The sequence below is a fragment of the Erinaceus europaeus genome, chromosome 23 (assembly GCF_950295315.1).
Source record: "Erinaceus europaeus chromosome 23, mEriEur2.1, whole genome shotgun sequence".
Lineage (NCBI taxonomy): Eukaryota > Metazoa > Chordata > Mammalia > Eulipotyphla > Erinaceidae > Erinaceus > Erinaceus europaeus.
The window spans coordinates 9,775,554-9,802,405 of NC_080184.1; the positions used below are offsets into that span (position 1 = coordinate 9,775,554).

The 26,852-nt window shown below is 45.3% G+C and overlaps 3 protein-coding genes, 1 long non-coding RNA gene and 1 pseudogene across 5 annotated transcripts in view; 2 read left to right on the forward strand and 3 right to left on the reverse strand.

Moving 5' to 3' along the window:
• LOC132535542 (uncharacterized) overlaps window positions 1-18,624 on the reverse strand; it is a 61,906-nt gene extending 43,282 nt beyond the window's left edge. The window contains exon 1 of the long non-coding RNA XR_009547321.1: window positions 18,402-18,624. This is a non-coding gene — a long non-coding RNA (uncharacterized LOC132535542). The remainder of the gene's footprint in view (window positions 1-18,401) is intronic.
• LOC107523312 (zinc finger protein 14-like) overlaps window positions 1-26,852 on the reverse strand; it is a 517,712-nt gene that overhangs the window by 329,157 nt on the left and 161,703 nt on the right. The window lies entirely within an intron of this gene.
• Window positions 1-26,852, reverse strand: part of LOC132535619 (zinc finger protein 345-like) — a 145,440-nt pseudogene that overhangs the window by 72,112 nt on the left and 46,476 nt on the right.
• Window positions 1-26,852, forward strand: part of LOC107523314 (zinc finger protein 14-like) — a 91,629-nt gene that overhangs the window by 43,099 nt on the left and 21,678 nt on the right. For both annotated transcript variants that reach the window (XM_060181672.1, XM_060181671.1), the window contains exon 2: window positions 26,431-26,560. In XM_060181672.1, coding sequence (XP_060037655.1) covers window positions 26,546-26,560 — 15 coding nt within the window. In that variant the 5' untranslated portion in view covers window positions 26,431-26,545. The remainder of the gene's footprint in view (window positions 1-26,430; window positions 26,561-26,852) is intronic.
• On the forward strand, window positions 1,511-2,701 carry LOC103125122 (heterogeneous nuclear ribonucleoprotein A1-like). Its single transcript, XM_007535891.3, is given in 2 exon segments — window positions 1,511-2,509; window positions 2,512-2,701. Coding segments are annotated over 2 exon segments (1,071 nt in total). The 5' UTR covers window positions 1,511-1,567; the 3' UTR covers window positions 2,641-2,701.

Below are 26,852 nucleotides of genomic sequence, written 5' to 3' on the forward strand. Positions count from 1 at the left end.
ACCAGGCTGCCACACCTCCTGCCTGCCAGGTGAGCATGAAGCAGCAGACACTGGGCTCAGCTCTGTCCCTACCCGGGGCTGACATGTCTAGAGGGCTGGGGGAGAAGCTGGGGACCAGCAAGCTCCCACTTGTTTCAGATACCTGCCAGCGTCCAGCCCAGCCCCCAGCCTGCATGTGCACAGAACCCCAGAGCTGCAGGCAGGAAGGTCTGACACAGGCTACCTGGGCTCCTGCCCCATCCACATGCGGGCTCCCCACTCCTGCCTCTGCCCCTGCTCCCCAGACCGACCTTGAGGAGAGGAGTGAGCAGCATGCAGGGATGGGCCTGCAGTGACTGGTGAAAAGTGAGCAGCTTCCATTCTGGCCCAGGACGGAGCTGCCAAGTTTGAAGCAGGCACACTGCAGGGGGGCGGGGGTGGGGGCGACACATAAAGGGAGTAGTGCCCCATATTCTCAGAGCTAACTGAGAAGATCCGAAATGAACGGCCCTTCTTGCAAACTGAGCAGGGCTGCCTCAACAGATGCCCTTTCCACAGAAAGAAAGCTGAGGTGGGGTCGGGTGGAGGGGCAAAAACCAGAACACTGAGACTTAGCCAAGCACCAAGCACACAGAGGCCAGAGCAGGCAGGCCTCCTAACAGACCTCCCCCTCCCATCTCCCCAGGCCTAAGCTGATCTGACCATCACTCCCTGGTGACCTCCCACTGCCCCCTAGGCCAGGGCCCGCCCCCTGCCCCCACTCCCACCCTGGCACTTAACATTGGTCTGATTCCAGTCTTGCTTCCACATTCCCACCAAGCAGCACCCAGGCCTGTCCTCTTCCCCAGGTCTGTGTTCCACACCTGACTGTGCAGCCTGCCTGTCTTCCAGGATGCAGCTCCAGGACCAGGCACCGCCTCCTCCAGAAAGCCTCCCCTGCTTGTTGCACACAGTGCCGCTCTCCAACCAAAGCACATTCCAGATTCTAGTCTGTATTTCTTGTTTGTTTGTTTCCTCCAGGGTTATCCCTGGGGCTTGGTGCCCTGGCACTATAAATCCATTGCTCCTGGTGGACTTTTTTTTTCTTTTCTTTTTATCAGATAGGACAGAGAGAAATCAAGAGAGGAGGGGGAGACAGAAAGGAAGAGAAAAACAGACACCCGCAGACCTGCTTCATTGTGAAGTGACCCCCTGTAGGTAGAGAGCAGGACTTGAACCCGGATCCTTGTGTGGGTCCTTGTGCTTCATACTATGTTTGCTTAACCTGCTGCACTACTGCCCAACCAACACCTACCCCCATTCTGTTCTGCGGTGCAGGCATCTGTGAATTTCTCTAACACACCTGTCTCCACACACTGCAGAGGGCTCCAGCATAGCACAGCAGCTGTGTACTGTCAGCTCCGGGGCCCTGGGCATGGGAGTCCCTCTGGGCCCTGACGGCACCCTATTTTCAGTGCTGACTCATCCCTCATTCCCTCAAGGTTCAGCTCACTGCGGACAGCAAATCAGAGTTAAATTAATCTTTATGCTTTCTGCCTGTGGACGTCGCCGAGTGAGCATCGTGAGCTTGTCTCCTTCAGTTGCCACCATGTCGAAATCTGAGTCTCCCAAGGAGCCAGAACAGCTGCGGAAGCTCTTCATCGGAGGCTTGAGCTTTGAAACAACAGATGAGAGTCTGAGAAGCCATTTTGAGCAATGGGGAACTCTCACAGACTGCGTGGTTATGAGAGACCCAAACACCAAGCGCTCCAGAGGTTTCGGTTTTGTCACCTACGCCACCGTGGAGGAGGTGGATGCTGCCATGAATGCAAGGCCACACAAGGTGGATGGGAGAGTTGTGGAACCAAAGAGAGCTGTCTCTAGAGAAGATTCTCAACGACCTGGTGACCATTTAACTGTGAAAAAGATTTTTGTTGGTGGCATTAAAGAAGACACTGAAGAACACCACCTAAGAGATTATTTTGAACAGTATGGGAAAATTGAAGTTATTGAAATCGTGACTGATCGGGGCAGTGGCAAAAAGAGAGGCTTTGCTTTTGTAACCTTTGATGACCATGACTCTGTCAACAAGATTGTCATTCAGAAATACCATACCGTGAATGGCCACAACTGTGAAGTGAGGAAAGCCTTATCAAAGCAAGAGATGGCTAGTGCCTCATCCAGCCAAAGAGGACGAAGTGGTTCTGGAAACTTTGGTGGTGGCCGTGGAGGTAGCTTTGGTGGCAATGACAACTTCGGCCGAGGAGGAAACTTCAGTGGTCGAGGTGGCTTCGGTGGCAGCCGAGGTGGTGGCGGATATGGTGGCAGTGGGGATGGCTACAATGGATTTGGCAATGATGGAAGCAATTTTGGAGGTGGCGGAAGCTACAATGATTTTGGCAATTACAATAACCAGTCCTCCAATTTTGGACCTATGAAAGGAGGAAACTTTGGAGGCCGAAGCTCTGGCCCCTATGGTGGTGGTGGCCAGTACTTCGCCAAACCACGAAACCAAGGTGGATATGGTGGCTCCAGCAGCAGCAGTAGCTATGGCAGCGGCAGAAGGTTTTAATTGCCAGGAAACAAAGCTTAGCAGGAGAGGAGAGCCAGAGAAGTGACAGGGAAGCTACAGGTTACAACAGATTTGTGAACTCAGCCAAGCACAGTGGTGGCAGGGCCTAGCTGCTACAAAGAAGACTTGTGTTAGACAATACTCTTGTGTATGGGCAAAAAAAAAAACAAACATTGGAGGACTGTATTTGTGACTAATTGTATAACAGGTTATTTTAGTTTCTGTTTTGTGGAAAGTGTAAAGCATTCCAACAAAGGGTTTTAATGTAGACTTTTTTTTTTGCACCCATGCTGTTGATTGCTAAATGTAATAGTCTGATCATGACACTGAATAAATGTGTCTTTTTTAAAAAAAAATAAAATAAAATAAAATAATCTTTATTAGCACAGCCCTTCCCAGCTAGACTCTGTTTTCAACAAAGGCCCTCTGGAGAACAGGGCTGCCAACAAAGGTGGGAGTTTTAGCCCCAAGGTTCTCTCTGAGGGAGGTAATTTGGAAAGAAGATCTTGGACCAGGGACTGTGCATCCATCTCGAAGTCAGAGACCTGGCAAGGAAGGCTACGTGTGACTGGACAACAGCCTGGCAGAAGCCGTAGCTAGCGAACAGACCTGACTGCAGTGTGGACGGAAAACCCTTGAACCCAAATGCTCAGGATTAAGAAGGCCTGAGCCTCAGTTTCTCCACAGAAAACAAGGAGAGGTGGCACACCTGGTTAAACACACATATTACAGTATAAAAGGACTCAAGTTCGAGCCTCCGGCCCCCCCTCCAGGGGGAAAGCTTTGCAAATCGTGAAGCAGGGCTGCAGGTGTCTCTCTGTCTCTCTCCTTCTCTGTCTCCTCCTACCCTCTTGGTTTCTGGCTGTCTCTATCCAATAAAGATAATTTTAAAAATTAGGAAGTTGGGTGGTAGCACAGCAACTTAAGCACACATGGCACGAAGCACAAAGACCGGCTTAAGGATCCCAGTTCGAGCCCCTGGCTCCCCACCTGCAGGGGAGTCGCTTCACAAGCGGTGAAGCAGGTCTGCAGGTGTCTGTCTTTCTCTCCCCTTCTCTGTGTTCCCCTCCTCTCTCCATTTCTTTCTGTCCTATCCAACAACAACAGCAGCAATGACAACAATAATAATAACTACAACAACAAGGGCAACAAAATGGGAAAAAAATGACCTCCAGGAGCTGTGGATTTGTTAAGCCCCAGCAATAACCTTGGAGGGGGAAAGGAAGGAAAAAAACAAGGGGACACACATGTGACCCTTCTAATCTGACAGCCCACCTTCTGTGACTCGATGCTCCCACCTCCGACCCCAGGTCAGCAGCATCTGAAAACTACCTTAGTTCTACTCCCCTCACCTTGATCTGCACTTAAGTCCAAAGGGGAATGAAATACTGTTGATCCCGCAGCCAGGGGCAGGGAGTGTGCAGAAAGGAGGCAGGCGCAGAAGTGAGGGGGGAAAGCTGCTGGGCGCTGGGCACAGAAATGCACTCTTGTTCACACCAGCTGTCTGTCTCGGGTCACAAAGTGACAGCCAGCTGGTTGCTTTGGCTTCCCTGACCTGCCTTTGTAAGAGACTGCAACTGCCTGCCTACCAGGTTTGAGTGCTGATTTCAGATCAGGGCATGTGAGGTTTCTCGGTCTGGCTCTGAAGAATTCATTGCAAAGTGAGCTGGAGCCCAAGCGCGGTGATGAATGAGACTTGGTGGGGCACTGGGCGGTGGCGCACCTGGTTGAGCGCACATGTGGCAATGTGCAGGGACCCAGGACCTGAGTTAGAAGCCCTGATCCCCACCTGCGAGGGGAAAGCTTTGCGAGTGGTGAAGCGGTGTTGTATATGTTTCTGTCTCTCTCCCTTCTCTATTGCCCCTTTTCCTCTTGATTTCTGGCTGTCTCTAGCCAATAAATAAATAAAGATTAAAAAGAAGAAGGAGGAGGAGAAGAAGAATGCAACTTGGAGGCAACCTGGGCTGCATGGTACCGCCACACCAATCACAGATCTTTAAAAATAGCCCCTCTCTTCTCTCATGCTGAAGATAAAGATGAAGTGTCGGCCATAAACAGACATCTCCTAGGAACTCCTGAAGAGATTAGGGCAGGAATGCCCAAAGGGCTGCCATCAACAACCCAGAGAGCCCACCCCCCCCTCACGACCATCCTGCTCACCAGAGGGGGTGAAGAAGAGGACAACTGTGGGTGGAAGGAAAGGGAAGGGGATGATGGGGGAGGCTGGGCTCCTTGTGAGCAAGAAGTACTGGGGTGCGGGCCAGCAAGGGAGACTCAACTTAGTGGAAAACGGAGACCTAGCTGCCTTCTGCAGAGAAATAAAGACTCAGGGGCCCACTGAGAGAATTTTCAGGAAGCCGGGCAGAGTGTCACTCATTCTGAAAGTGGGTCACTCCCCTGAGAGTGGGGGCAGGAGCTGCTAGTTTTGAATGTCTGTCTGTGCAAGGTACGGGTGCAAATGTTTTGAATCTATTCTCTCAGTCTTCTGAGAGGGGTGTTAATTATCTCCTTCTCATAGACTGAAATGCCAGGGTTTATGGACTTGCCTGAGGCCACGTGGCAACCTAGGTCTGTCTTAGCTGGCTCATGTTTTGGTGTTGATAGCTCCTGTATACAGGAAAAAAGGTCCCAAGGCAGATTCCCAGAGACGAGGTTCTGCACCCACAAACTTAATACAAGGAAATTCCAAGGGGGAGAGAGAATGGCAAAGCAGAGTGGAGGGGCAGTGTTCCTTAAGCTTTAGCTAATTTAAATAGCTGCTGAGTTACTTCTTTAAAATAAGTATGTTTCTTTATGTTTTTCATTCATCCTAATGAAAGAGAGAGAGAGAGAGAGGAGACACAGACCAGAACATTGCACAGCTCTGGCTTATAGTAGTGCTGGGGATTGAACCTGCAGAGCAGCAATGTGCAAGTTTCTAGCAGATGAAGGAGAAACCCACCCTGCATGGACCCCTAGCCCCCCAAGTCCCCAACGTATTGCACAGAGCCCCCCCCCCCCCCACTCCTCAGTTGTTTCCTTTTCATTCTGCTGTCAGAGTCCCCTCTCCTGCAAGGAGGTTGCTCCTGATTCTTATCAGCTTTGCATAAAGTTGTACAAAAAAAAAATCTGGGGGGTCAGGCGGTGGCGCAGTGGGTTGAGTGCATGTGGTGCAAAGCGCAGGGACCTGTGTAAGGATCCCAGTTAGAACCCCCGGCTCCCCACCTGCAGGGGAGTCACTTCACAGGCAGTGAAGCAGGTCTGCAGGTGTCTATCTTTCTCTCCCCCTCTCTGTCTTCCCCTCCTCTCTCCATTTCTCTCTGTCCTGTCCAACAATCAACAACATCAACAATGGCAATAATAATAACCACAACGAGGCTACAACAACAAGGGCAACAAAAAGGGGGAAAAAATGGCCTTCAGGAGTGGTGGATTCATGGTGCAGGCACCGAGCCCAGCAATAACCCTGGAGGAAAAAAATAATGTATAATAAAAAAAAAAATTCGGGGGAGTCAGGCTGTAGTGCAGCGGGCTAAGCGCAGGTGGCACAAAGCACAAGGACCAGCATAAGGATCCCAGTTCGAACCCCGGCTCCCCACTTGCAAGGGAGTGACTTCACAGGTGGTGAAGCAGGTCTGTAGGTGTCTGTCTTTCTCTCCTCCTCTCTGTCTTCCCCTCCCTCTCTCCATTTCTCTCTGTCCTATCCAACGACAACAACAATAATAACTACAATAAAACAACAAGGGCAACAAAAGGGAATAAATAAAAAAAAATTTGGAATTTGGGTGGTAGTGCAGCGGATTAAGCACACGTGGTTAATCTGCAAGACCAGCTTACGGATCCCAGTTCAAGCCCCCGGCCCCTCACCTGCAAGGGAGTCACTTCACAGGCGGTGAAGCAAGTCTGCAGGTGTCTATATTTCTCTCCCCCTCTCTGTCTTCCCCTCCTCTCTCCATCTCTCCCTGTCCTATCCAACAATGATGACATCAATAACAACAATAATAACTACAGCAATAAAACAAGGGCAACAAAAGAGAATAAATAAATAAATATTTTTTTGGAAAAATTCAGCAGTCCTGGCACAGAGTAAATTCATAGTCCCCCAAGCTCTAAACATGGCACCTTGATGACCACTACCCCCACCCCATCCCTTGGCTAAACAGAGAGCAACACGGGTTTTTATTTTGTTTATTTGTTTTTGGTTTTCACTCTGTTGGGTACACCACCAACTGGCCCCATTTCTATTTCTCATTCTCTCTCTCTCTCCCTTTTTTAAGGGGAATTAATGGTTTATAGTCAACAATAAAATACAGTAGTTTGTACATGTATAACATTTCTCAGTTTTTGACATAATAATTCAACCCCCTCTAGGTCCTCCTCTGCCATCATGTTCCAGGACTTGAACCCCCTACCCAGAGACCTTTACTCTGGTGAAGTACACCAAACCCAGCCCAAGTTCTCCTTTGTGTTTTCTTATTTTTCAACTTTTTAAAAAATTCATTATTGGTGATTTAATAATGATCGACAAGACTGTGGGACAAAAAGGGTACGATTCCTACAATTCTTAACCACCAGCGTGCCATATCCCATCCTCTCCCCTGGAAGGAGGAACACAGTTTTGAAAGGCCATCTGTAGAACCTGGGCCCTCACTCGCCCAGGCCTGACACATGCTAAACCTTGAAAGACTGCATATCTACCAGGAATAGTCAGCAGCAGATAAGAGGCAAGGCTAGCTGTTCCGAGTCGGAAGAGCTGGGCAGCACTTGCTGCACTGTACCCCACTGCTACCCCAGGGGCAATGCGGGGCCAGGCTGTTGATTTAAATGCTCGCTTCTGTCTCTCCCAAAGTCCAGCTTTGGGACCGGGTCTGTCAGAAGCTCAGGCATCCTATAAGCTGGTTACTGTGTCAGTGCATGAAGCAGGGCTGCCAGCTAACTCCTTGTCACTACTTGCTGCCAGTGAAAAAAGTGTCTGCCCTAGATGTCTCTTACCATCCAAAAAGAGGACTTCCTGGCCCTGCCATTACCTCTGGCTCTTCAAGAGATGGAGCCTGGGAGGCAACACAGTCCTGCGTGGCATCTGACCGCAGTGACCTCATGCTGCAAAGGCCTTTTTGTGAGCAGAGGACATCAGCCCCACCAGCTCAGAGTTCCTAAGAGAAAGTGACTAGACTAGATGGGAGGACTTAGTCTGCAAGGACCAACCATGATTTTTTTCCCCCTCTGGGAAGGATGCAGGGAGGGAAACAGAGAGGTAAGGGTGGGGTCAGGGCACCCCAAAGTGAGACCATAGGGTATTTGTCTATAGGATATAGGTATTTGTCTATAGGATACAAGACAGTCTGTTGGAGCCTCAAGTATGCTCGCTTGCCTTGAATTAACACACTGTCATTCTGTCTTCCCCTATCTCCATCTCCTTGACTTAAAAAATAAAAACCAGGGGCTGGGTGTGGCACAGTGGGTTAAATGCACATGGTGTGAAGTGCAAGGACCAGCTCAAGGATCCCAGTTCGAGCCCCCAGATCCTTGCTTGCAGGGCAGGGGACGCTTTACTGGTGGTGAAGCAGGTCTGCAGGTGTTTATCTTTCTCTCCCCTTCTCTGTCTTCCCTCCTCTCTCCATTTCTCTCTGTCCTATCCAGCAACAACAATAGCAATGATAACAACAACAACAAGGGCAACAGAAGTGGGTAAAATGCCCTCCAGGAGCAGTGGGTTCGTAGTGCAGGCACCAAGCCCCAATGATAAGCCTGGAGGCCAAAAATAAAAAACAATAAATAATAAAATAAAAACCACAGAGGAGGAGCTAGTGGGGGTTGAATTGCTATGTGGAAAACTGAGAAATGTTACACATGTACAAACTATTTATTATTTTTTACTGTTGACTGGAAACCATTAATTCCCCCAATAAAGAAATTTTTAAAATAACTAAAATAAAAACCAGCATCCTACCATTAGAATGACTTCAGTTTGGGCACATCACAACATGATTTTCAGGAAGGACATGGCAAAGGGATGGACTTCATAACCCCCATCTCTTGAGTCCTGATTTTTTTTTTAACTTTTAGGAAGTCAAGGAGATTTTTTTTTCTAAAATAATGTCATAAAATAAGCAAACATAGAGCCCCAAGGGCTCTATGACTGCATCTATACATAGCTGTACCGAATGTGTGTATACTTTTTATACTCAAAACAGTTGAAGGAAGTTCTCCTTTAAAAAAAAAAATCCAGACTTTCCTTTAGGAAAGTAAAATAATTTATTACAAAATTTTTAGGGAAATACTAAAGGAAAAAAAAAAAAAACCTAAAGGGAAATCAACTCTAGTGCCACAATTCCAAGAGAAATACTCAGAACTCTGTTATAGTTCCTGCTAGTATAAAGATTGCCTTTGTTGCTGAAGAAAGAAGAGAGGGAGAAATAAGAGGAGGAAGAAAAGAGAGAGGAGGAGGTAGTAGAGGAAGAGAAGGAAAAAAGGAAAGGGGAAAAAGAAGAGAGAAGAAGAGGAGGTAGCAGAGAAAAAAAGAGGAGGAGGAGCCGGAGACCATGGTGGAGGAGAAATCCTGGCAAGGAAGCCAGGAGAGAAAGGCTTCCCCAAGGGAGGTGAGCCGACCCATCCTTTCCTTCCACAAAGGTGCCTGCAGTGATTACTCTGTCCTCACAAATTCAGACAAGAAGCTGAAAGGCCATGCAGGCTCACTTCCTATCACAAGCCACCAGCTACAAGAGGAACAGTGATCTGAGAATTCTCCACAACTCTCCGGGGTGTGAAGCAGGCTTGAGAAGGCTCTGAAAGACTCAAGGGAGATGCTGCCCATGGAGGGAAAAAGTATGCCACCCCTATTCATGAAGCCCACACCAAGTTCTGGGTCATAATGAGCTAAGCCCTGTGGCTTGAACAAATCAGAAATCAAAGCTCCAGCAGAAATAACTCGGTCCTCGTTGTTCCCACATGTGATCTAGGGAGGCAGTTGCTGACCAGGTCATAATGTGGCTGTCTAGTCTCCCACCACAAACCAGAACCCCAGAGCACAGCCAAGAGTTCTGTTCTTTCAGGATGTTTACAGACTGACATGCGAGGAAACATCCATATTCGAGCAAACCATCTTTAATAACAACAACAACAACAACAAAAAAGATTTTTAAAAAAACCTTATGAAGACCCAGGCACAGGCAGTCATGCAAACCCACAAGATCATTCAGTCCTTCAAAGTGTATTTCCGCACTGTGACACAGTCAGACATATGCTCACCAAAGTCTCTGTCCTGTCCCAGCACAACACTGGGGACCCAGGGCCTCACACAAGTCAATTCCAGCCTCAAAGGAGACATCGGACGGAGCAGGACAGAGGTTTTCACAGGGAGATGAGAAACTACTCAGGTGTCAATAGCTATATTGTGAATCATTATCCCACCACCATAAAATGACTTGGAAGAAAATAAACTTAAAAAAATCAAAATGAAGGGTGATGACTGGTGAAGTGGCAGGACAGAGGGAGGTCCCAGACTAAAGTAGGCAAGTGCACTTCTTTTTCTAGCGTTTGCCCTTCTTCCGTAGCCAGTCAACAGCGTCAGGTTGAGCCTGATGTAAAGTTTCGAGACCTCCTTTGAATCTGGAGAGGTGGCAGTCGTTGACTATGTGGGTCCTAGTCTGTCTGGAGCCGCAGGGGCAGTTCGGGTCGTCTCTGGCTCCCCAGCGATGGAACATAGCGGCGCACCGGCCATGGCCTGTTCGATGGCGATTGAGGAGGGCCCGATCATAACGTGCTAGGTCAAAGCGGGTTGACGCTCGCAGGGGTCTGTGATGAGGTGTTTGTTCTTGACCTCAGCTGACTGCCAGCTCTGTTTCCAAGAGACTGGAACAGAGAAGTTCAGTGTAGGCGTAGGGGACCAGATTGGGTGACGAGACGTCAAGCGTTGGACAGGGTGGGCGAAGATATCCGCGTATATTGGCAGGTCCGGTCGAGCGTAGACGTGGGAAATGAACTTAGATGATGCCGCATCCCGACGAATATCTGGCGGGGCGATGTTGCTAAGAACTGGCAGCCGTGGAACGGATGGTTCCAGAAATTATCCTCATGGAGGAATATAATTTGGAATCGACCAAGTGCACTAATAGCCATCAAATGCAGTGAACAGACTTTGGATCCTGACTTGAACGATCTGAACTTTAAGTGACCCCCCCAACTCCCCCCCTCCTCCTGATGTGGATAAAAATAATCTGTCTGCGTCTTTTCAGGGCTCACAAGTCACTATTGGGAAAATGCTTATAGCCCAGGGTTAAGCTTGTTTCAATAAAGGCTCTTGTTTTTGCATGTGACTCTGGCCTCCTCTCTGCGGGAATGAGACCTAAAACTCCAGGCGTAACAGGCACAATGATGCTGCTGGCAGATGGGACAGGGGAGGATGTCCATCAGGTCATGCCAGGCATAGCAGTCCAACGGTCACCAGGTCTTTCAGGAAATCTGGGAACATGGGGCAACTGGCCTCTGCCCTCAGTCCTTCCATGAGACCTTCCTGGGTCATAGGCAGCACCATTCCATATATTCAAAACCTGGAAACAACTTAGAAGGTGTCCAACAGAGTGGCTGAGAATTTTTTTTTTTCCTCCTCCAGGGTTATTGCTGGGCTCGGTGCCTGCACCATGAATCCACCGCTCCTGGAGGCCATTTTTTCCCCCTTTTGTTGCCCTTGTTGTAGCTTCGTTGTGGTTATTATTATTGCCCTTGTTGACGCAATTCGTTGTTGGATAGGACAGAGAGAAATGGAGAGAGGAGGGGAAGACAGAGAGCGGGAGAGAAAGATAGACACCTGCAGACCTGCTTCACCACCTATGAAGCGACTCCCCTGCAGGTGGGGAGCCAGGGGCTCGAACCGGGATCCTTACGCTGGTCCCTGCGCTTTGCGCCACATGCACTTAACCCACTGCGCCACCGCCTGACCCCCAGCTGAGAATTTAAAAAAAAATATTTATTTATTCCCTTTTCTTGCCCTTGTTGTTTTATTATTGTAGTTATTATTGTTGTTGTTGGATAGGACAGAGAGAAATGGAGAGAGGAGGGGAACACAGAGAGGGGGAGAAAAACATAGACACCTGCAGACCTGCATCACCCCCTGTGAAGCGATTCCCTTGCAGGTGGGGAGCCGGGGGCTAGAACCGGGATCCTTAAAGAAGGAACCCATTGAGCTACCGCCCGACTCCCAAAAGTTTTGATATATATAGTCAGTACGTGCTTTATTGTACATTCATAAGTCTCTGTATTTCTGAGGTCACTGCATATGTGACACAAGTCATACAGCACTACCAGACTGCTGCTTCAGGATGCACCTGGAGTTGAGTGCCCGGCTCCTCTGAAACCCTCCCACCACACACACACACACACCACAGGATCTGCGAAGGGGGGGCAAGCCCTTCCATAATCATGTTTGAACAGGGGGAAGATGTAGGTGGGCACCAGTGAGTGCTGACACTCAGCCTGTTCCTGATAAAATGAGGTAAATAATGTAAAAACCCAAGGGATTTCCTACTAAAAGGGAGGACATCCCTGTAGCCCTGGGGGTAAGCAGGACTGCAAACATGTCACCCAAGGGAGTGCAGTGTTGCACCTTGAGGGTCAGCTCACTCACTCACTTCCCTGAGTTGTGGACTAGCTGGAGCCAACAGCCCTGCACCCAGGGGACAGTGCAGAGGCAGGAAGAGCTCCAGGGCTTCCAGGGTGGACCCGGATCCCACATAGTGAGATTGGAGAGGGGAGGACGGAAACCCAACCCCCCCCCCCCAAGGGCAGAGGGTCAACACCTGCTCCAGGACTGGGAGTCACAACCAAGGCTCAGTCCCTCGAGCTGTGAGTGTGGGCAGCATGTGTTTGCTGACTGCAGACACAGGTCTGCCCATGCAGGATGATGGATGGGGAGTAAGATACTTCTCCGAAAGTCAGTGTGTGTGTGTATAGAGGAGGCTGCCTTAGCATAGCCAGAGTCCGTGTGGAGTGATCCATTTACCTGCTTCATTGTGAAGTCACATCCTCAAATGCAGAGCAAGGTGACCTGTAGCCAAGGCTGACAGAACATGTAGAAATAGGTTTTATAGGGGAGTCCGGTGGTAACACAAGGGGTTAAGCGCGAGGACCAGTGTATGGATCCGGTTTAAGCCCCCAGTTCCCCACCTGCAGGGGAGTCACTTCACAGGTGATGAAGCAGGTCTGCAGGTTATTTTTCTCTCCCCCTCTGTGTCTTCCCCTCCTCTCTTCCATTTCTCTCTGCTCTATCCAACAACAATAGTAATAACTACAAAAATAAAATAGCAAGGGCAACAAGAGGGAATAAATAAATAAATACTAAAAAAATTTAAAAATAAATGGGTTTTATGCTGAGTCATCTTGCTCTGCCATTTGAGGAATATGGGTCCTGAAATGAATGAAGCCTAGAATGCTCCTAGATGTGACCATAGACTGTGAGCTCAGATTGACAGGGATTTAGAGGTTACACAGGCTCCTGTGCTAAATATGAATAGACATAGGATATAGGTCAGATTGATGGGTTACCAGGTAACAGCATTTATATACTTTCCTCATAATTGGGAGCTACACTCTGCCCTAATCCAGCTTTCTAGTCCTATTATCAAGTCTGACACCAGCTTCCCAGACAACACTTTTACTACACCTGCTTGTTAGCTATGAGGGTCAGACAAAAATTACTAAAGTCATGGGCCCCTAGGAACATAGCTATAATAGTCTTTCTAACTTCTTCCCACACAAAGACCCCCTAGTTTTATTTACTCTATTCCTATCTTTGGATTCCTGTTTATTGAACAGTTTGCTTTATATCTCACTTCCTTTCAGCCACAAAGTTGCTGATGCTATTATGATGCCATTCTGACATCCCAGGGCAAATGACCTCACCAATGTGTATGTATTTCCCAGAGTCTCATCTTGCCAGAGCCCTGGTCCACTAGAGAAAGATAGAAACAGGTTTTGAGTATGGATTGACCTCCCAAAGTCCATGTTCAGTGGAGAAGCAATTACAGAAACCAGCCCCTCTGTCTTCTGCACCACATAAAGAATTTGTTTCATAATCCCAGAGAGGGATAAACAATAGCTAAGTAAACAATAGATGGGAATGGGACATGAAACTCTGGTGGTGGGAACTGTGTGAAATTGTACTCCTGGTATCTTGTTAATAAAAATTAGATCATAAATAAAATTTATATTGAAAAAGAATCTTGTGGCATATATACACAATATAATAATATATGCATTCCTCAACAGTGAAAAGTGACGGAAGCACCTTCTTTGCCTCATCTTGGATGGCACTTGAAACAATCATGTTATATGAGATAACCCAGAAAGAGAACATATACTGTAGGATCTCACTCTGGGTGGAAACCAAACAACATGAGAGGAAAGGGAAAACACCAGGTGAAATTGGGACTGGGTACGGTGTATCATAGTTAAAAAACAAAAAAAAAAAAAGACTCTTGGGAGTCGGGCGGTAGCGCAGCGGGTTAAGCCAGGCGTAAGGACCATAAGGATCCTGGTTCGAGCACCCAGTGACTCCCCACCTGCGGGGGGAGGGGGGTCGCTTCACAAGTGGTGAAGCAGGTCTGCAGGTGTCTGTCTTTCTCTCCCCCTCTTTGTCTTCCCCTCCCTCCTCTCTCCATTTCTCTCTGTCCTATCCAACAATGGCATCAACAACAACAACGATAATTACAACAATAACACAAGGGCAACAAAAAGGAAAGAAATAAATGGTACATAAATAAATCAATAACATAAATCAAATATTTTTTTAAAGGGATGCCTTCCTCACGCAGGCGCACTGGGCGTCACGGGCCAGGTTGACACCACTCCCCCCCCCCCCCCCCCCCCCGCGCGCGCGCTCATGCGCAGTCACTGGCCCCGGAGCTGCGCAGTCGCCCTGGAGACTCGCGCGCGGGTTGTTTTGAACTGCGGGAGGCAGAGATCGCTCGGTCGGAGCTCGGGGTGCCGCTGCGGCGACTAGGAGGAGCAGGAGAGAGACGGAGTGTCAGGCTTCGGCCGCGGCCCCAGGCGCAGAGCTGAGCTGAGAGGCGCAGGTCCAGGGAGCCCCGCAGACTCGCCCGGGAGCCCTGCTCGGAGGTGAGATGGCGATGGCGGCGGGCGCTCTGCGGAGGCGGCGGGCGGCTGGGCTCCCCGCACCCGGCCGAGCGCACCGCGGCTGCCTCCTCTTCTCTGTCTCCGAGAGCCGGGCGGGGCGGGGAGCGAGTCTCCTCGGGGCCTCGGACCCGGGGCCGCCGCTCCCGGGACCCGCCCGGGCTGCGGCCGCGCCGGGCTCTGAGCTGCGGAGACGTGGAGCCGCGTCTACACGGGGCGCGGCGGGTTACGACGCGGAGAGGCCGCGAGCCGCGGGGTCTGCGGGCGTCTGTCCCCGCACCGCCACCCGGCGCCGTGTCCGCGGAGGCCGCTGCGCCCCAGCCCCGCACCCGGGACCCCCCCACCCCCCCATGTGGCTCATTGGCTCGGCGGCCTCTCCCTTCACTCTGTGTCCGAAACCCGCATTCGAGCGGCTCCTTCAGGGGTCGCCCCTCTGCAGCCCGCGCATTTCACGCGGCGGGACCCTCCGTGTCTGTTCAGTGCAGAAAGATGGCATCCTACCTCCTCCCTCCCCCTCTGCCTTCATTCTCCCTTTATTTCTCTCCTCCTCCTCCTCCTCTTTCTTCTTCCCATCCCCCTCTCTGCCTCTGGCAGCGTCTCTCATACCTGCAGTCTGCCAGCTCCTGGACTGTTTGAAATTCAAATTGAGACTCAGAAGAGATGCTGGGAGACCACCCAGCGCATGGCCTTCTGCTGCCTGAGCATCGCCTAGAATGAAGGGGGAGAGAGACAGACACCTGTAACACTGCTTCACCACTTGTGAAGATTTCACCCTGCAGGTGGCGACTGGGAACTTGAACCTGTTTCTGTAAGCTTTGTCATGTATGCGCTCAGCACCGGGCTCCTGGATTCTCATTTCTATTTTATTGATTTTTTTTTTTTTTCTTACCAGAGTGCTGCTCACCTCTGGCTTATGGTGGTGTAGGGGATTGAACCTGGTACTTAGACCTTCAGGCATGAGAGCCTCTTTGCATAACCATTATGCTACTTACCCCAGCCCTATTCCATTGATTTGGATGTTTTATTACAGTATCACAGTTTGACTATAGCTTTTTAGTGTACTCTGAAGTCAAGGAAAGGACAGAGAAATTGAGAGGGAAAAGAGAGAGGGAGACAGACTAAGACACTCAGCATTACTTCATTGCTAGTGAAGCTTTCTCCCTGCAGGGGACTTGAACCCGAGTCTTTGTGTGTGTTAACACAGGCAATTAACTATGTGTGCCACCACCAAGCCCCTGATAGATTCCTTCTGTCTTGTTATTGTTGGCAATTTTAATCATGAATGCTTGTTCTGTCTTGTCAGATGCTTACTTTCTGTATGCTAAGTGATAATGGGGTTTTTATATTTCACTTTCTAAATGTGACATATTGTCATTAGTTGATTTGTGTGTATTTAATCACTCACCCTCAGAATGCAGCCATTTGGTCACAATAATGTTCTACATTGCTGTTTACCTCAATTGTTAAAGATTTTGTTGATTTTTTTTTTTTGCATGTGTATTTATTAGGAATCTTGGTTTTCTACTTTTATTGTTGTCATGGGTAGATTAGAGTGAAGATTTAAAGGCTGTGGACCATGACACAGCCCTCCAGTGATCTGGGAATAGGCCCCCATAAAAAAGGAAAGTATGGGGACTGGGTGGTGGTGCACTTGGTTGAGTGCACACACTTCAGTGTACAAGGACCCAGGTTCAAGCCTCCAGTCCCTACCTGCAGGGTGAAAGCTTCATGACTGGTGAAGCAGTGCTGTAGGTGTCTATTTCTATTCTCCCTCCCCCCTCAATTTCTCTGTGTTTTTTCAAAACAAATAAGTAAAATATTAACAAAAAAGAATGTAGCAGTAAAGACACAACCACCAGAACTCTTGTTTTTAATATTCTAAGTTAACTAAGAGAATTTAGAGTGAGAAAACCAACAGTTTTGAGTGTTTTACTATGACTGTGACATTTGTCATTTCATAGAGACATCACATGAATAGTTCAGGGAGGGATGACTTGTGAGTCCACAGTTACCAGGCATTTGGCCTGTGTGTCTACTGCCAACCTGACTGGCTCCCACAGCCACTATCTTGACTCTCAGCATTGAGTGCTGGTGTAGCTCTTACACAAAGATACAGATCCAAATTGATCAACTGAAAAGTTCAAACTACTTTTCTTTTTTTTATATTTTTAAAAATTATCTTTATTTGTTTATTGGACAGTCAGGTATTCAAAGGAAGGGGATATATATATATATATATATATATATATAGAGAGAGAGAGAGAGAGAGAGATACCTATAGCTCTGCACCAGTCATGAAGCTTCCCCTGCTGGTAGGTCAAACTGCTTTTCTTGAAATTTGCTTCAGAATTTTCCTGAGAAGCCCATTTATTCTAACCATTTCTCCTAGTATACCTGACAGTCAGTAGTAACTGGTACCTTGTTTTCACCAACCAATGTTGTAGGGCTCATATACTAGAAGGGACCCCAGAAATATAGGTATGACATGAGCAAAAGCTAGTCAGGCAATTCTTCTTAGAGATAAAAATACAATGTGATCTTTGGGGCTTATACAGCTTTCTTTAAGTGAAGACGATGTGCTCAGACTCAGTGTTAAGAGAATAACTTCAGCGTCAGTTCTGGGCGCATTTCTAGCTGGTTTCTGCACTTTGCGTCATCTCATCTGACTTTTCTCTTCAGGCTACTGCCTGCCCATTGCTACTTCTGTCAAATAATTTCTCTATTTCTTAGATTTCTTTCACTCTTCCATAACTTTTCTATAATGCTGTCCTGATTTTTCACTTTCATCTCTGTTACTCTTGACATTTTTGGTGTTCTCTTATTTTAAAAATTTCTGCCAGCAATGTGTTCTCATTTTATCTAGCAATATCAAATATGTGCATATTTTATATTTGTAAAAGGACTCAATCAAAATATCTCCTCCTAGTTCGTCTTTGTCACTTGGTTTAAGGTACTGGCTTCCTACTCATGTAGAGAATTTGAAACTCAAAGATATGGACCTAAATTATTTGATATGATAAATGGCAGTAATGAATATATACTCTATACAAAATTTCCATTTTTTGTGTCATGATGTTGCTGAGTGTTAGAGTAAAAAGATGTAAAATAGTTTAAAAGACCACAATGAAGATAATGAGTATCAAATTACTTGGGGAGATAGAATTTAAAGAGGAGTCTTGAATTTTTATGCTTATTTATTGATTAAAGGTAGAGAAAATTGTGAAGGAAAGGTGAGATAGAGGTGTGGAGAGGTAATTTAGATACCATTTTATTTATCTTTATAAGTACATTCATATTCATGCCCATATCATATTTATAATATATATAGTGTATATAGTGTTTTTATTTATTGGAGACAGAATAACATTGAGAGATTAAAGTGAGATATGAAGCAGAGAGGAAATTGAGATACTTTTAACACATATTCATATTTAAATTTACATTAGCAAGCATGTTTATATTAATATACATATAATATCCATATTCCTATCCATATATTTTTAGAGACATAGAAACATCTAGAGCAAAAAGTGAGATAGAGGTATAAAAAGGAAATTGAGGTACTTAGAACACTATATTTATATTCATATTTACAGGTTCATATTGATACTCAGATCTACATAATATAAAGTCCTATTTGTATTTATATTCATACTCACATCTTATTTGATTAGGAGCAAAGAAACATCAAGAGAAAATGTTGAGATAGAGGAACAGAGAGGAAATGGAGATACACTGTGACATTTATAATTATAATTATATTTACATTTTCAGGGCTGTCACCACAGGTCAAGATCCTGTGGACACTATGATTCTTCTAGTCTCAGTTGCCTCTACAGCAGCTTTTTCCCACCACCAACTCCGTGCCCAGCTGTGGTGGCTGCTGGGGCTGCCTCTGCTTCTGGCACTGCTGCTGCTGCCACCACCGACTGGCCCCAGGTGGGCAGCCTAACCTCTTTTGACCCTGTCTGACATGCTACTCTGCTGCCCAAGTGGTCATCTTGAAGGACAGTGTCCCTGTTGCCTAGCAACCCCAGCGCTCTCTGTGATGCACATCAGGGACTGTGAGCATGTGCACTCACTGGGCAACTCAACTGCTAGCCACTGACCAGCTGGCTGGGGGCCAGTGCTCTGGGGGGCAGGTGCCAGGTAGTTACAGGACAGGTGGACAGCAAGTAAGGTCCCTTTGGGGTATGAGCTGTATTGCAATCTGTTTGCCTACTACTTGGGGTGTCCTGGGGTACCTGGCAGTCTCCAGACCCATAGCTTCACACCCCAGATGGCCAGACCCTCCTCCCCCAGCCTGTGTGGTCAGGCCAGGCTGAGACCTGGGGACTCTGGTGACTCCAGGGACTGGGATCTCCCCAGGCTCTGCTGGACAGTGTTCCAAGGCCTGTGGGTTGATTGATTGAATGATTTCTATAACACATGCTAGTAAACCTTTCTGTTCTGAAAGGTCTTTAAAATGCTGGTCTTGAGACATCATCGTTAGATTATACTCTTTCCCATTTCTTCCCTTCTTTCTGGTGTTTTGTTGGTGATTCTGTACTGTTTGACAATGTACCCCTTCATAATTAACAGGGAACTGTATATTTATATATATATTTTAAAAGATTTTATTTATATTAATGAGAAAGATAGGAGCGAGAAAGGACCAGACATCACTCTGGTACATGTGCTGCCAGGGATAGAACTCAGGACCTCATGCTTGAGAGTCCAGTGCTTTATCGATTGCACCATCTCCTGGAGACCACTGTATATTTATTTTCCTACTCACATTCACATTCATATCCATACCCATATCATCCATATTTATATTAATATTCACATCTTAATTAAGTGAATGTATTGGAGAAGAAATAAGAGGGAATGGTGAGGTAGATGAGCAGAGGAAATTGAGACACTTAGAATATGGTTTAATTCCTATTTATATTAACATTTACATTAATATTTGTATCATCTTTATGTCATATTTTTATTTCTTGGTTAGAGGTAAGGAAACACTGCAGTAAAGGAGAGATAGAGGAGAGAGGAAACTTGTTTACATTGTTACTTTTATAGTGATACTCATATATATTCATTGTTATAGTTACATTCATATCCACATGCATATCCACATTTGTAATCACATCCATAATTATATTCAAATTCATATGTTTATATTTATTTATTGGGTAGAGGTAGAGAAACACTAAGAGAAATGTGAACTAGAGAGAGGGAATTGAGAGACCTGTAACAATGTCATATTTTTATTCATATTAATATTTGTATGTATACTGACATTCATACTCATTCACATTTATATAATACTCATGTGTATTTATTGTCCAGAGGCAGAATAACATCAACAGGGAAAGGTAGAGGAGCAGAGAGGAAATTGAGATACCTATTACACTGTTTTATTAATATTTAAATCTACAAGTATATTTATGTTCCTTCTCACATCCATATCATATTTGTTTGTTTATATATTGGATAGAGACAGACACACCAAAAAAGATGAGCAGAGAGGAAATTGATACATATAACATTGCAATATTAATATTTTTATTTATATTTACATTCATATTCATTTTTTATTGGGGCTTATTGATTTAGTCTACAGTAAAAAATAGAGTATTTGGTATATGTGTAACATTGCTCAGTTTTCCACATTAATACTCTACTCCTATACTAAGTCCTCCTCCACCAACATGTTCCAAGACCTGAATAGTCCCTGCATCCCAGAATTCTTTACATTGTTGAAATCATATTCATAATCATAATAATAATCATATACATATTATATTCATACCATATATTTATTTATTGGCTAGAGGAAGGTAAAGATTGAGAAAGGTGAGATCAAGGGGAAGAGAGCTAATTGTAATACCTATAAATTATTTCATTTGTATTTGTTTGTATGTTTATATTTAAAATTTCAAGTATCATATTACCATGTTTTTTATTAACTAGAGGCAGAGAAACATGCAGAGGTAATGGTAAGATAGAGGAGCAGTGAGGAAATTGGGATACTCAAAACACCGTTACATTTATATTCATATTTAATTTACATTTACTGTCACATAGTCATATCCATATTCATATACTGTCACATAGTCATATCCATATTCATATACATGTCATATTACATTTATTTCTTGTTAGGGGGAGAGGTACATCAAGAGTGAAAGGTGAGATAGAAAAGTAGAGAAGAAATTGAGGTACTTGTAATACTGTTATATTTACATATGTGTTTTGCTGATTATATATATTTATGTTTACAAGTTCATATTGAGATACATATTATGCCCAAACTCTTACTTATATTCATATCTTAATCATATTTATGTCTATTGATTAACAGCAGAAAAACACCAAAAGGGAAAGGTGAGATAGACGAAATTAAGACAATTATAATGCTTATATTTATATTTATGTTTCGTGTTTATAGTCAAGTCCATAATTATAACCTATCATATCCTCATGCATATTCATATGACTTTTCATGTTTATTTATTGGTTAGAGTCAGAGAATGAGATAGGGAGAGGAGCAGAGAGGTAACTGAAATAACTATAATGATATTTTACATACATATTTATGCTTATATTTAAGTATACAGTACATTCATACTAATATTCATATCATATTTGTATACAATTATATTGTGTTTTTTTGTTTATTGATCATAGGCAGAGAAACATCGAGAGGTAAAGGTGGAATAGAGGAGCAGAGAGGAAATTCACATACTATGATCACTGTTTCATTTATATTTATATACTTACAAATATATTTATTCCATATGATATTTATCTTTTTTTTGAGTCAAAGAAACATGTAGAGAGAAAGGTGAGATAGAGGAATAGAGAGGGAATTGAGGGACTTAGAATACTTTTATTTATAAATTCATTTATATTAATATTCATATCCATATCATATTCCCATTCATACTTACATTCATCTTCACGTCCTATGATATATTCATGTTTATTACTTAGAAGCAGAGAAACATCAAGAAAGTGTGGTATTTATAATTATAATAATTATCCATCTTGAAATGTCCCATCTTAAATTGTCTATCTTAAAGGACAGTGTCCCTGTCACTTAGCAACCCCAGCAGGACTGGCGTAAGGATACCATTTCCAGCCCCTGGCTCCCCACCTGCAGGGGAGTAGCTTCATAGGCGGTGAAGCAGGTTGTCTGTAGGTGTCTATATTTCTTACCCCCCTCTCTGTCTTCCCCTCCTCTCTCCATTTCTCTCTGACCTATCCAACAACAATGACATCAATAACAACAATAACTACAACAAAACGAGCAGTAAAAGGGAATAAATAAATAAATAATTTTTTAAAAAATCCATGTTGCAAAAAGCTTCTGCTAATACGTCCTGAATTGACTGGGTAGAATTTCAGCTTCATTCTAGAGTAAAATAATAAATAAAAGATAAAAACAAGGAATGAAGGGAGATGGGAGACCCTTGCAGTCTGGGGCAGCTTTCCACTTCTCCATTCCAGTGCCTGTCCTATGCCCACTTCTGCAAACCCCCTTGCTCCACAATTTTTAAAGTTTTTTTTTTTTAATCAAATTTATTATTGGCTAGAGACAGAAATTGAGAGGGGAGGAGATAGGGAGACAGGGAGAAACCTGCAGCCCTGCTTCACCCTTGAAGCTTCCCCCATGCATGTGGAGACCAGGGGCTTGAACCCCAGGCCCTTGAACACTGTAATGTGTAAGCTCAACCGGGTGCACCACTTGGTATACTTCTAATTCTGCGGATAAGACCTTCTGTTTTGATCATCATGTTAGGTTCGCTTGTATTGCTTAACGCTGTGGTCTGTTTACATAATCGTTGTTTTAATTGTTTTAATCCCCACTGGTTTGCGCTCTTTTTCCACTCCACCCCCTCTCCTAGTCACACCCTGTTTTCCACCATTTAATCCCCATTGCTTTGCACTCTCTTCGTTCCACCCTCTCTCCTTCACATCCTGTTTTACCCCCTACCACTTCCTTCCTGGAGAGTATAAATGTGGATGAATAAAGCCAGCATGGCATTGCATTGCATTGCATCCCAGCTCAGCCATGAGTCCCTGGTCGTCTCTCTTCTGCCCTCGAAGCTAGTCCGGTATCTGGCGCCTGAACAGGGACCCGCACACCACTGCCTGGCTCCCTTCCTCCACATTTTCTAAATGCCCCAGGCTGACCAAGACAATGGATAAATAGTCTGTGCCAACCCAGAGGTTTGTACAAGCTTAAGTATGAACCCCATTGAACATGCACATTAATAAAGCATACATCTTGAGTGAGACTTGCCAGAAAAACAGCCACATGGAAAGAATTCTGATACCCAACCAATGCACCTTTCTCCTTAGACAGCCCAGGTGGTGCATCTACCCCTGCTACCCACCACCTGAGGCAAAGGAGACATCGCTGGAAGCTGGAAGATCAAAGGACAAAGGAATGACCACCACCTCCCAAAACCCGTGATGGCCAGACAGAATTTCCCCCAAAGAATCTCCTTTTTCCCATTTTCCTCCTCCATGTGCCTGGGACTTGCCAGCTTGATAGACTTGTATTGACTGTAATGTGAGTCACAACTCTCTAGCCATCACTATGCAAGAGGTCTCTCCTGTGGACTTTCTCTAAAAAAATCAGCTTTGCCTGCTGAACTCATTCTTTCTTTTGTAGGTTAAAGATGGGCACAGGTATAATCAAGAGAAAATGGACACAGGTATAGCTAAGGGAAAAGTGGGTACAGGTATAATCAAGAAATTGCTAGCATAGTTCAGACACTGGACTCGGATGGTGGTTAGGCACCAGAACAATTGTGTAAGTCCCCCAACTTGATTTAATTAGAAATCCCGCATATAGAAAACTAGGTGATTTTAGTGATAAAGAGCAAACCTTTAGAGGACTAGATAATGAAAGAATTTCCCCCTTTCCCGATCCTAGGACAGCAGAAAATTTCTGATTAACTAAGAACGTTACTGAAACCCGTCTGTCTTGTAACCTTTGTGCCATGTTGGTTATCACTGACCTGCCCGCTTACTTCCTGGTGCCACATGGTAGTTTCGGAATGTTTATTCTAGGAATGTACTCATTTGACCCCCTTATAGTCCCCCCTCCCGTTCCCTTTTCAAGGAGATGAGCTCCCAGCATCTGAGTCTCTCTCCCAAACAACAGGGCCACTATTGGCACTCCGGCTTGGGGGGAGGACCCGTCACGTTTCCTGAGGTCCCAGTGTTCTGTGTCTGTACATGTGTAAGTTTGTAATAATGACTACTCTGTGTTTGTGTGAATGAATACTTCAGCTTCCTCTATTTCTTGTGTTGGCCTCATTTTGTAATGGGTATGGTCAGAAGCAAAATACTTAACACAATAGAAAGGTTAAAAATTAAGTAGACCTAGAGTAATCAGACCTAGAGTAGGGATAATGTTAACTTTCCACTTCTGTAAACCCTGCTGCTTTCAGTAAGGTAGGATGTTTGTTTCTGGGAAAACAAGATGTTTTTGTACCAAGATGTTGTGCAAGCCTAAAAGCCCCACAGTCATCAGATTTCAGGTAAACAAGCCAAGTCCCGGAAGCTGTGCAAAACTATTGTATGTAACCAATGCTGCCATATACTGAAAAAAGTATAAAAAGATGCTTGTGACTGTGCTTAGGCGTTCAGTCCTTGGGTAGCTCCTGCGTGAGTTTTCCCTGGGCTAGACCCTTAGCTGAGTAGGTTTAAATAAAACTCATACTCAACCACCTGACTTGGTATGGAGTATTGTGATTTCTGTGTGGAGAATTCTATCCCGTTACTCTCTTTGTCCCCATGTGATCTTTCTCAATTTCTAACAACTTTAATTTCTGGTTCACTGAAGCTGTAACATTTGAGTTGTGAATCTGCTATAACACAGCCACCTATTTATAGTTTCAAAACAGATTTGCTTTGTTTTGCTTTGAATTTTATATATTAATATGAGTAATTCTTCTTCTAGCGTTTGCCGTTCTTCCGTAGCCAGTCAACAGCGTCAGGTTGAGCCTGATGTAAAGTTTCGAGACCTCCTTTGAATCTGGAGAGGTGGCAGTCGTTGACTATGTGGGTCCTAGTCTGTCTGGAGCCGCAGGGGCAGTTCGGGTCGTCTCTGGCTCCCCAGCGATGGAACATAGCGGCGCACCGGCCATGGCCTGTTCGATAGCGATTGAGGAGGGCCCGATCATAACGTGCTAGGTCAAAGCCGGGTTGACGCTCGCAGGGGTCTGTGATGAGGTGTTTGTTCTTGACCTCAGCTGACTGCCAACTCTGTTTCCAAGAGTCTGGAACAGAGAAGTTCAGTGTAGGCGTAGGGGACCAGATTGGGTGACGAGACATCAAGCGTTGGACAGGGTGGGCGAAGATCTCCGCGTATATTGGCAGGTCCGGTCGAGCGTAGACGTGGGAAATGAACTTAGATGATGCCGCATCCCGACGAATATCTGGCGGGGCGATGTTGCTAAGAACTGGCAGCCATGGAACTGGGGTGGAACGGATGGTTCCAGAAATGATCCTCATGGAGGAATATAATTTGGAATCGACCAAGTGGACATGGGGGCTACGGAACCATACTGGGGCACAGTATTCTGCAGTGGAATAGCATAATGCCAGAGAGGATGATCACAGTGTGGAAGCGCTCGCGCCCCATGAGGAGCTGGCCAGTCTTGCAATGATGTGATTCCTCGCGCCCACCTTTGCTGCAGTTTTTATGAGATGTTCGTGAAATGACAGAGTGCGATCGAGAGTAACGCCAAGATAGACTGGCTGGGCTTCATGCCGGATTCTCGTATCGTATTGCCAAGCTGCACATTAAGCTCATGCAAGGCCGAGGCATGGTGTAGATGGAAAACAGATGATACCGTTTTTGCAGTGCTAGGGATTAGTCGCCATTTTTTACAGTAATCAGATATCAGAGACATGTCTTTCGTGAGTGTTTCCTCAAGGATGTCGAACTTTGATGCCTGAGTTGCACAGCAGATGTCATCGGCGTAGATGAACTTCCTTGAAGAAGTTTCTGGAAGGTCATTAATGTGAATATTAAATAGCGTAGGAGCCAGAACAGAGCCCTGGGGGAGGCCACTTGAGACAAGTCTCCATCTGCTAGACTTGTCACCCAGATGCACCCTGAATCTTCTGTTTTGGAGAAGAAACGATATAGTGTTGGCCACCCATGGATATGAATAATGATAGAGAGCCAGAGACTCTCAGATGCACATGTAATGTTCACTTCTCAGGACCACATGCTGCTGAGTCCAATACTATCCAGTGTGCCACCTTTTGTGCTGCAAGATTCTAAACTCTTGCTCATGTTTACTCAGTTTTTTTTATTAGGGTTAGAAATAAAATTTGAAGAAAATCTGTTGCCTCCAGCCTTGAGATTCTGTTCTGGTTTTCATTCAGACTATCACTTTCTCTCTTGTTCTCTTTTTTTTTTTTTTTTTTAACCAGAGCATTGCTCAGCTTTGGTTTATGGTGGTGCTTTGGATTGAATTTGAGACTTTTTATGCCTCAGGCATAAAAGTATTTTTGCATGTGTATATCATGTTTTAATGCAGATCTTAGAACAGTGTTTAGGTGAGACCTGAGTTAAGTAGGAAGATACCTAGATATTTTACCGAAGTTATGTCCATACTCTTGTTGAAGGAAAAAGTAAAGGGTTGAAATGAGATGCCAGTAGAATTTGTGGGCTTTCTGAAAGTCACAATAGGCAGGATAATTCCCTCAATGGTTCTAGAACCTCTTCACATTGAAGGGCTAGGGTATTGGGCCTTTTATGCATTACAATGTCTTCCCTGTAGGTGCAGTGCTTTCAAGTGAAGAGGTCTTGCTGATGGATTTATAGCAGTCTCAAGCTACTGTTGTGATTTCTCTTCATTTTCTGGCCTGAAAGGACATTCAGAGAAAGAGGAAGAAATGGCAGTTTCACAGGTAAGTAACCTGTCCCACATCAGAGTCTGATTCTTTTTTTTCTGTCTTGAACAAGTTGTATTAACTTCCTTCTCCACATTTACTGTGGTTGCTTATTTTACTTCTACTGTGTTATATGAATACAAATATAGGTATATGGGTAATTAGCCCTCTGATATATGACATGTAAATATGCTTTTTCATTCTGTACTGTTTCTGTCTTGGTGATGCTCCTGTTATTGTGTCAAATATGTTAAGTTTGATGTAGTCCTGGGGGTTAGTTTTTCCTTTTATTTTCTTTGCTGTTGAGCTC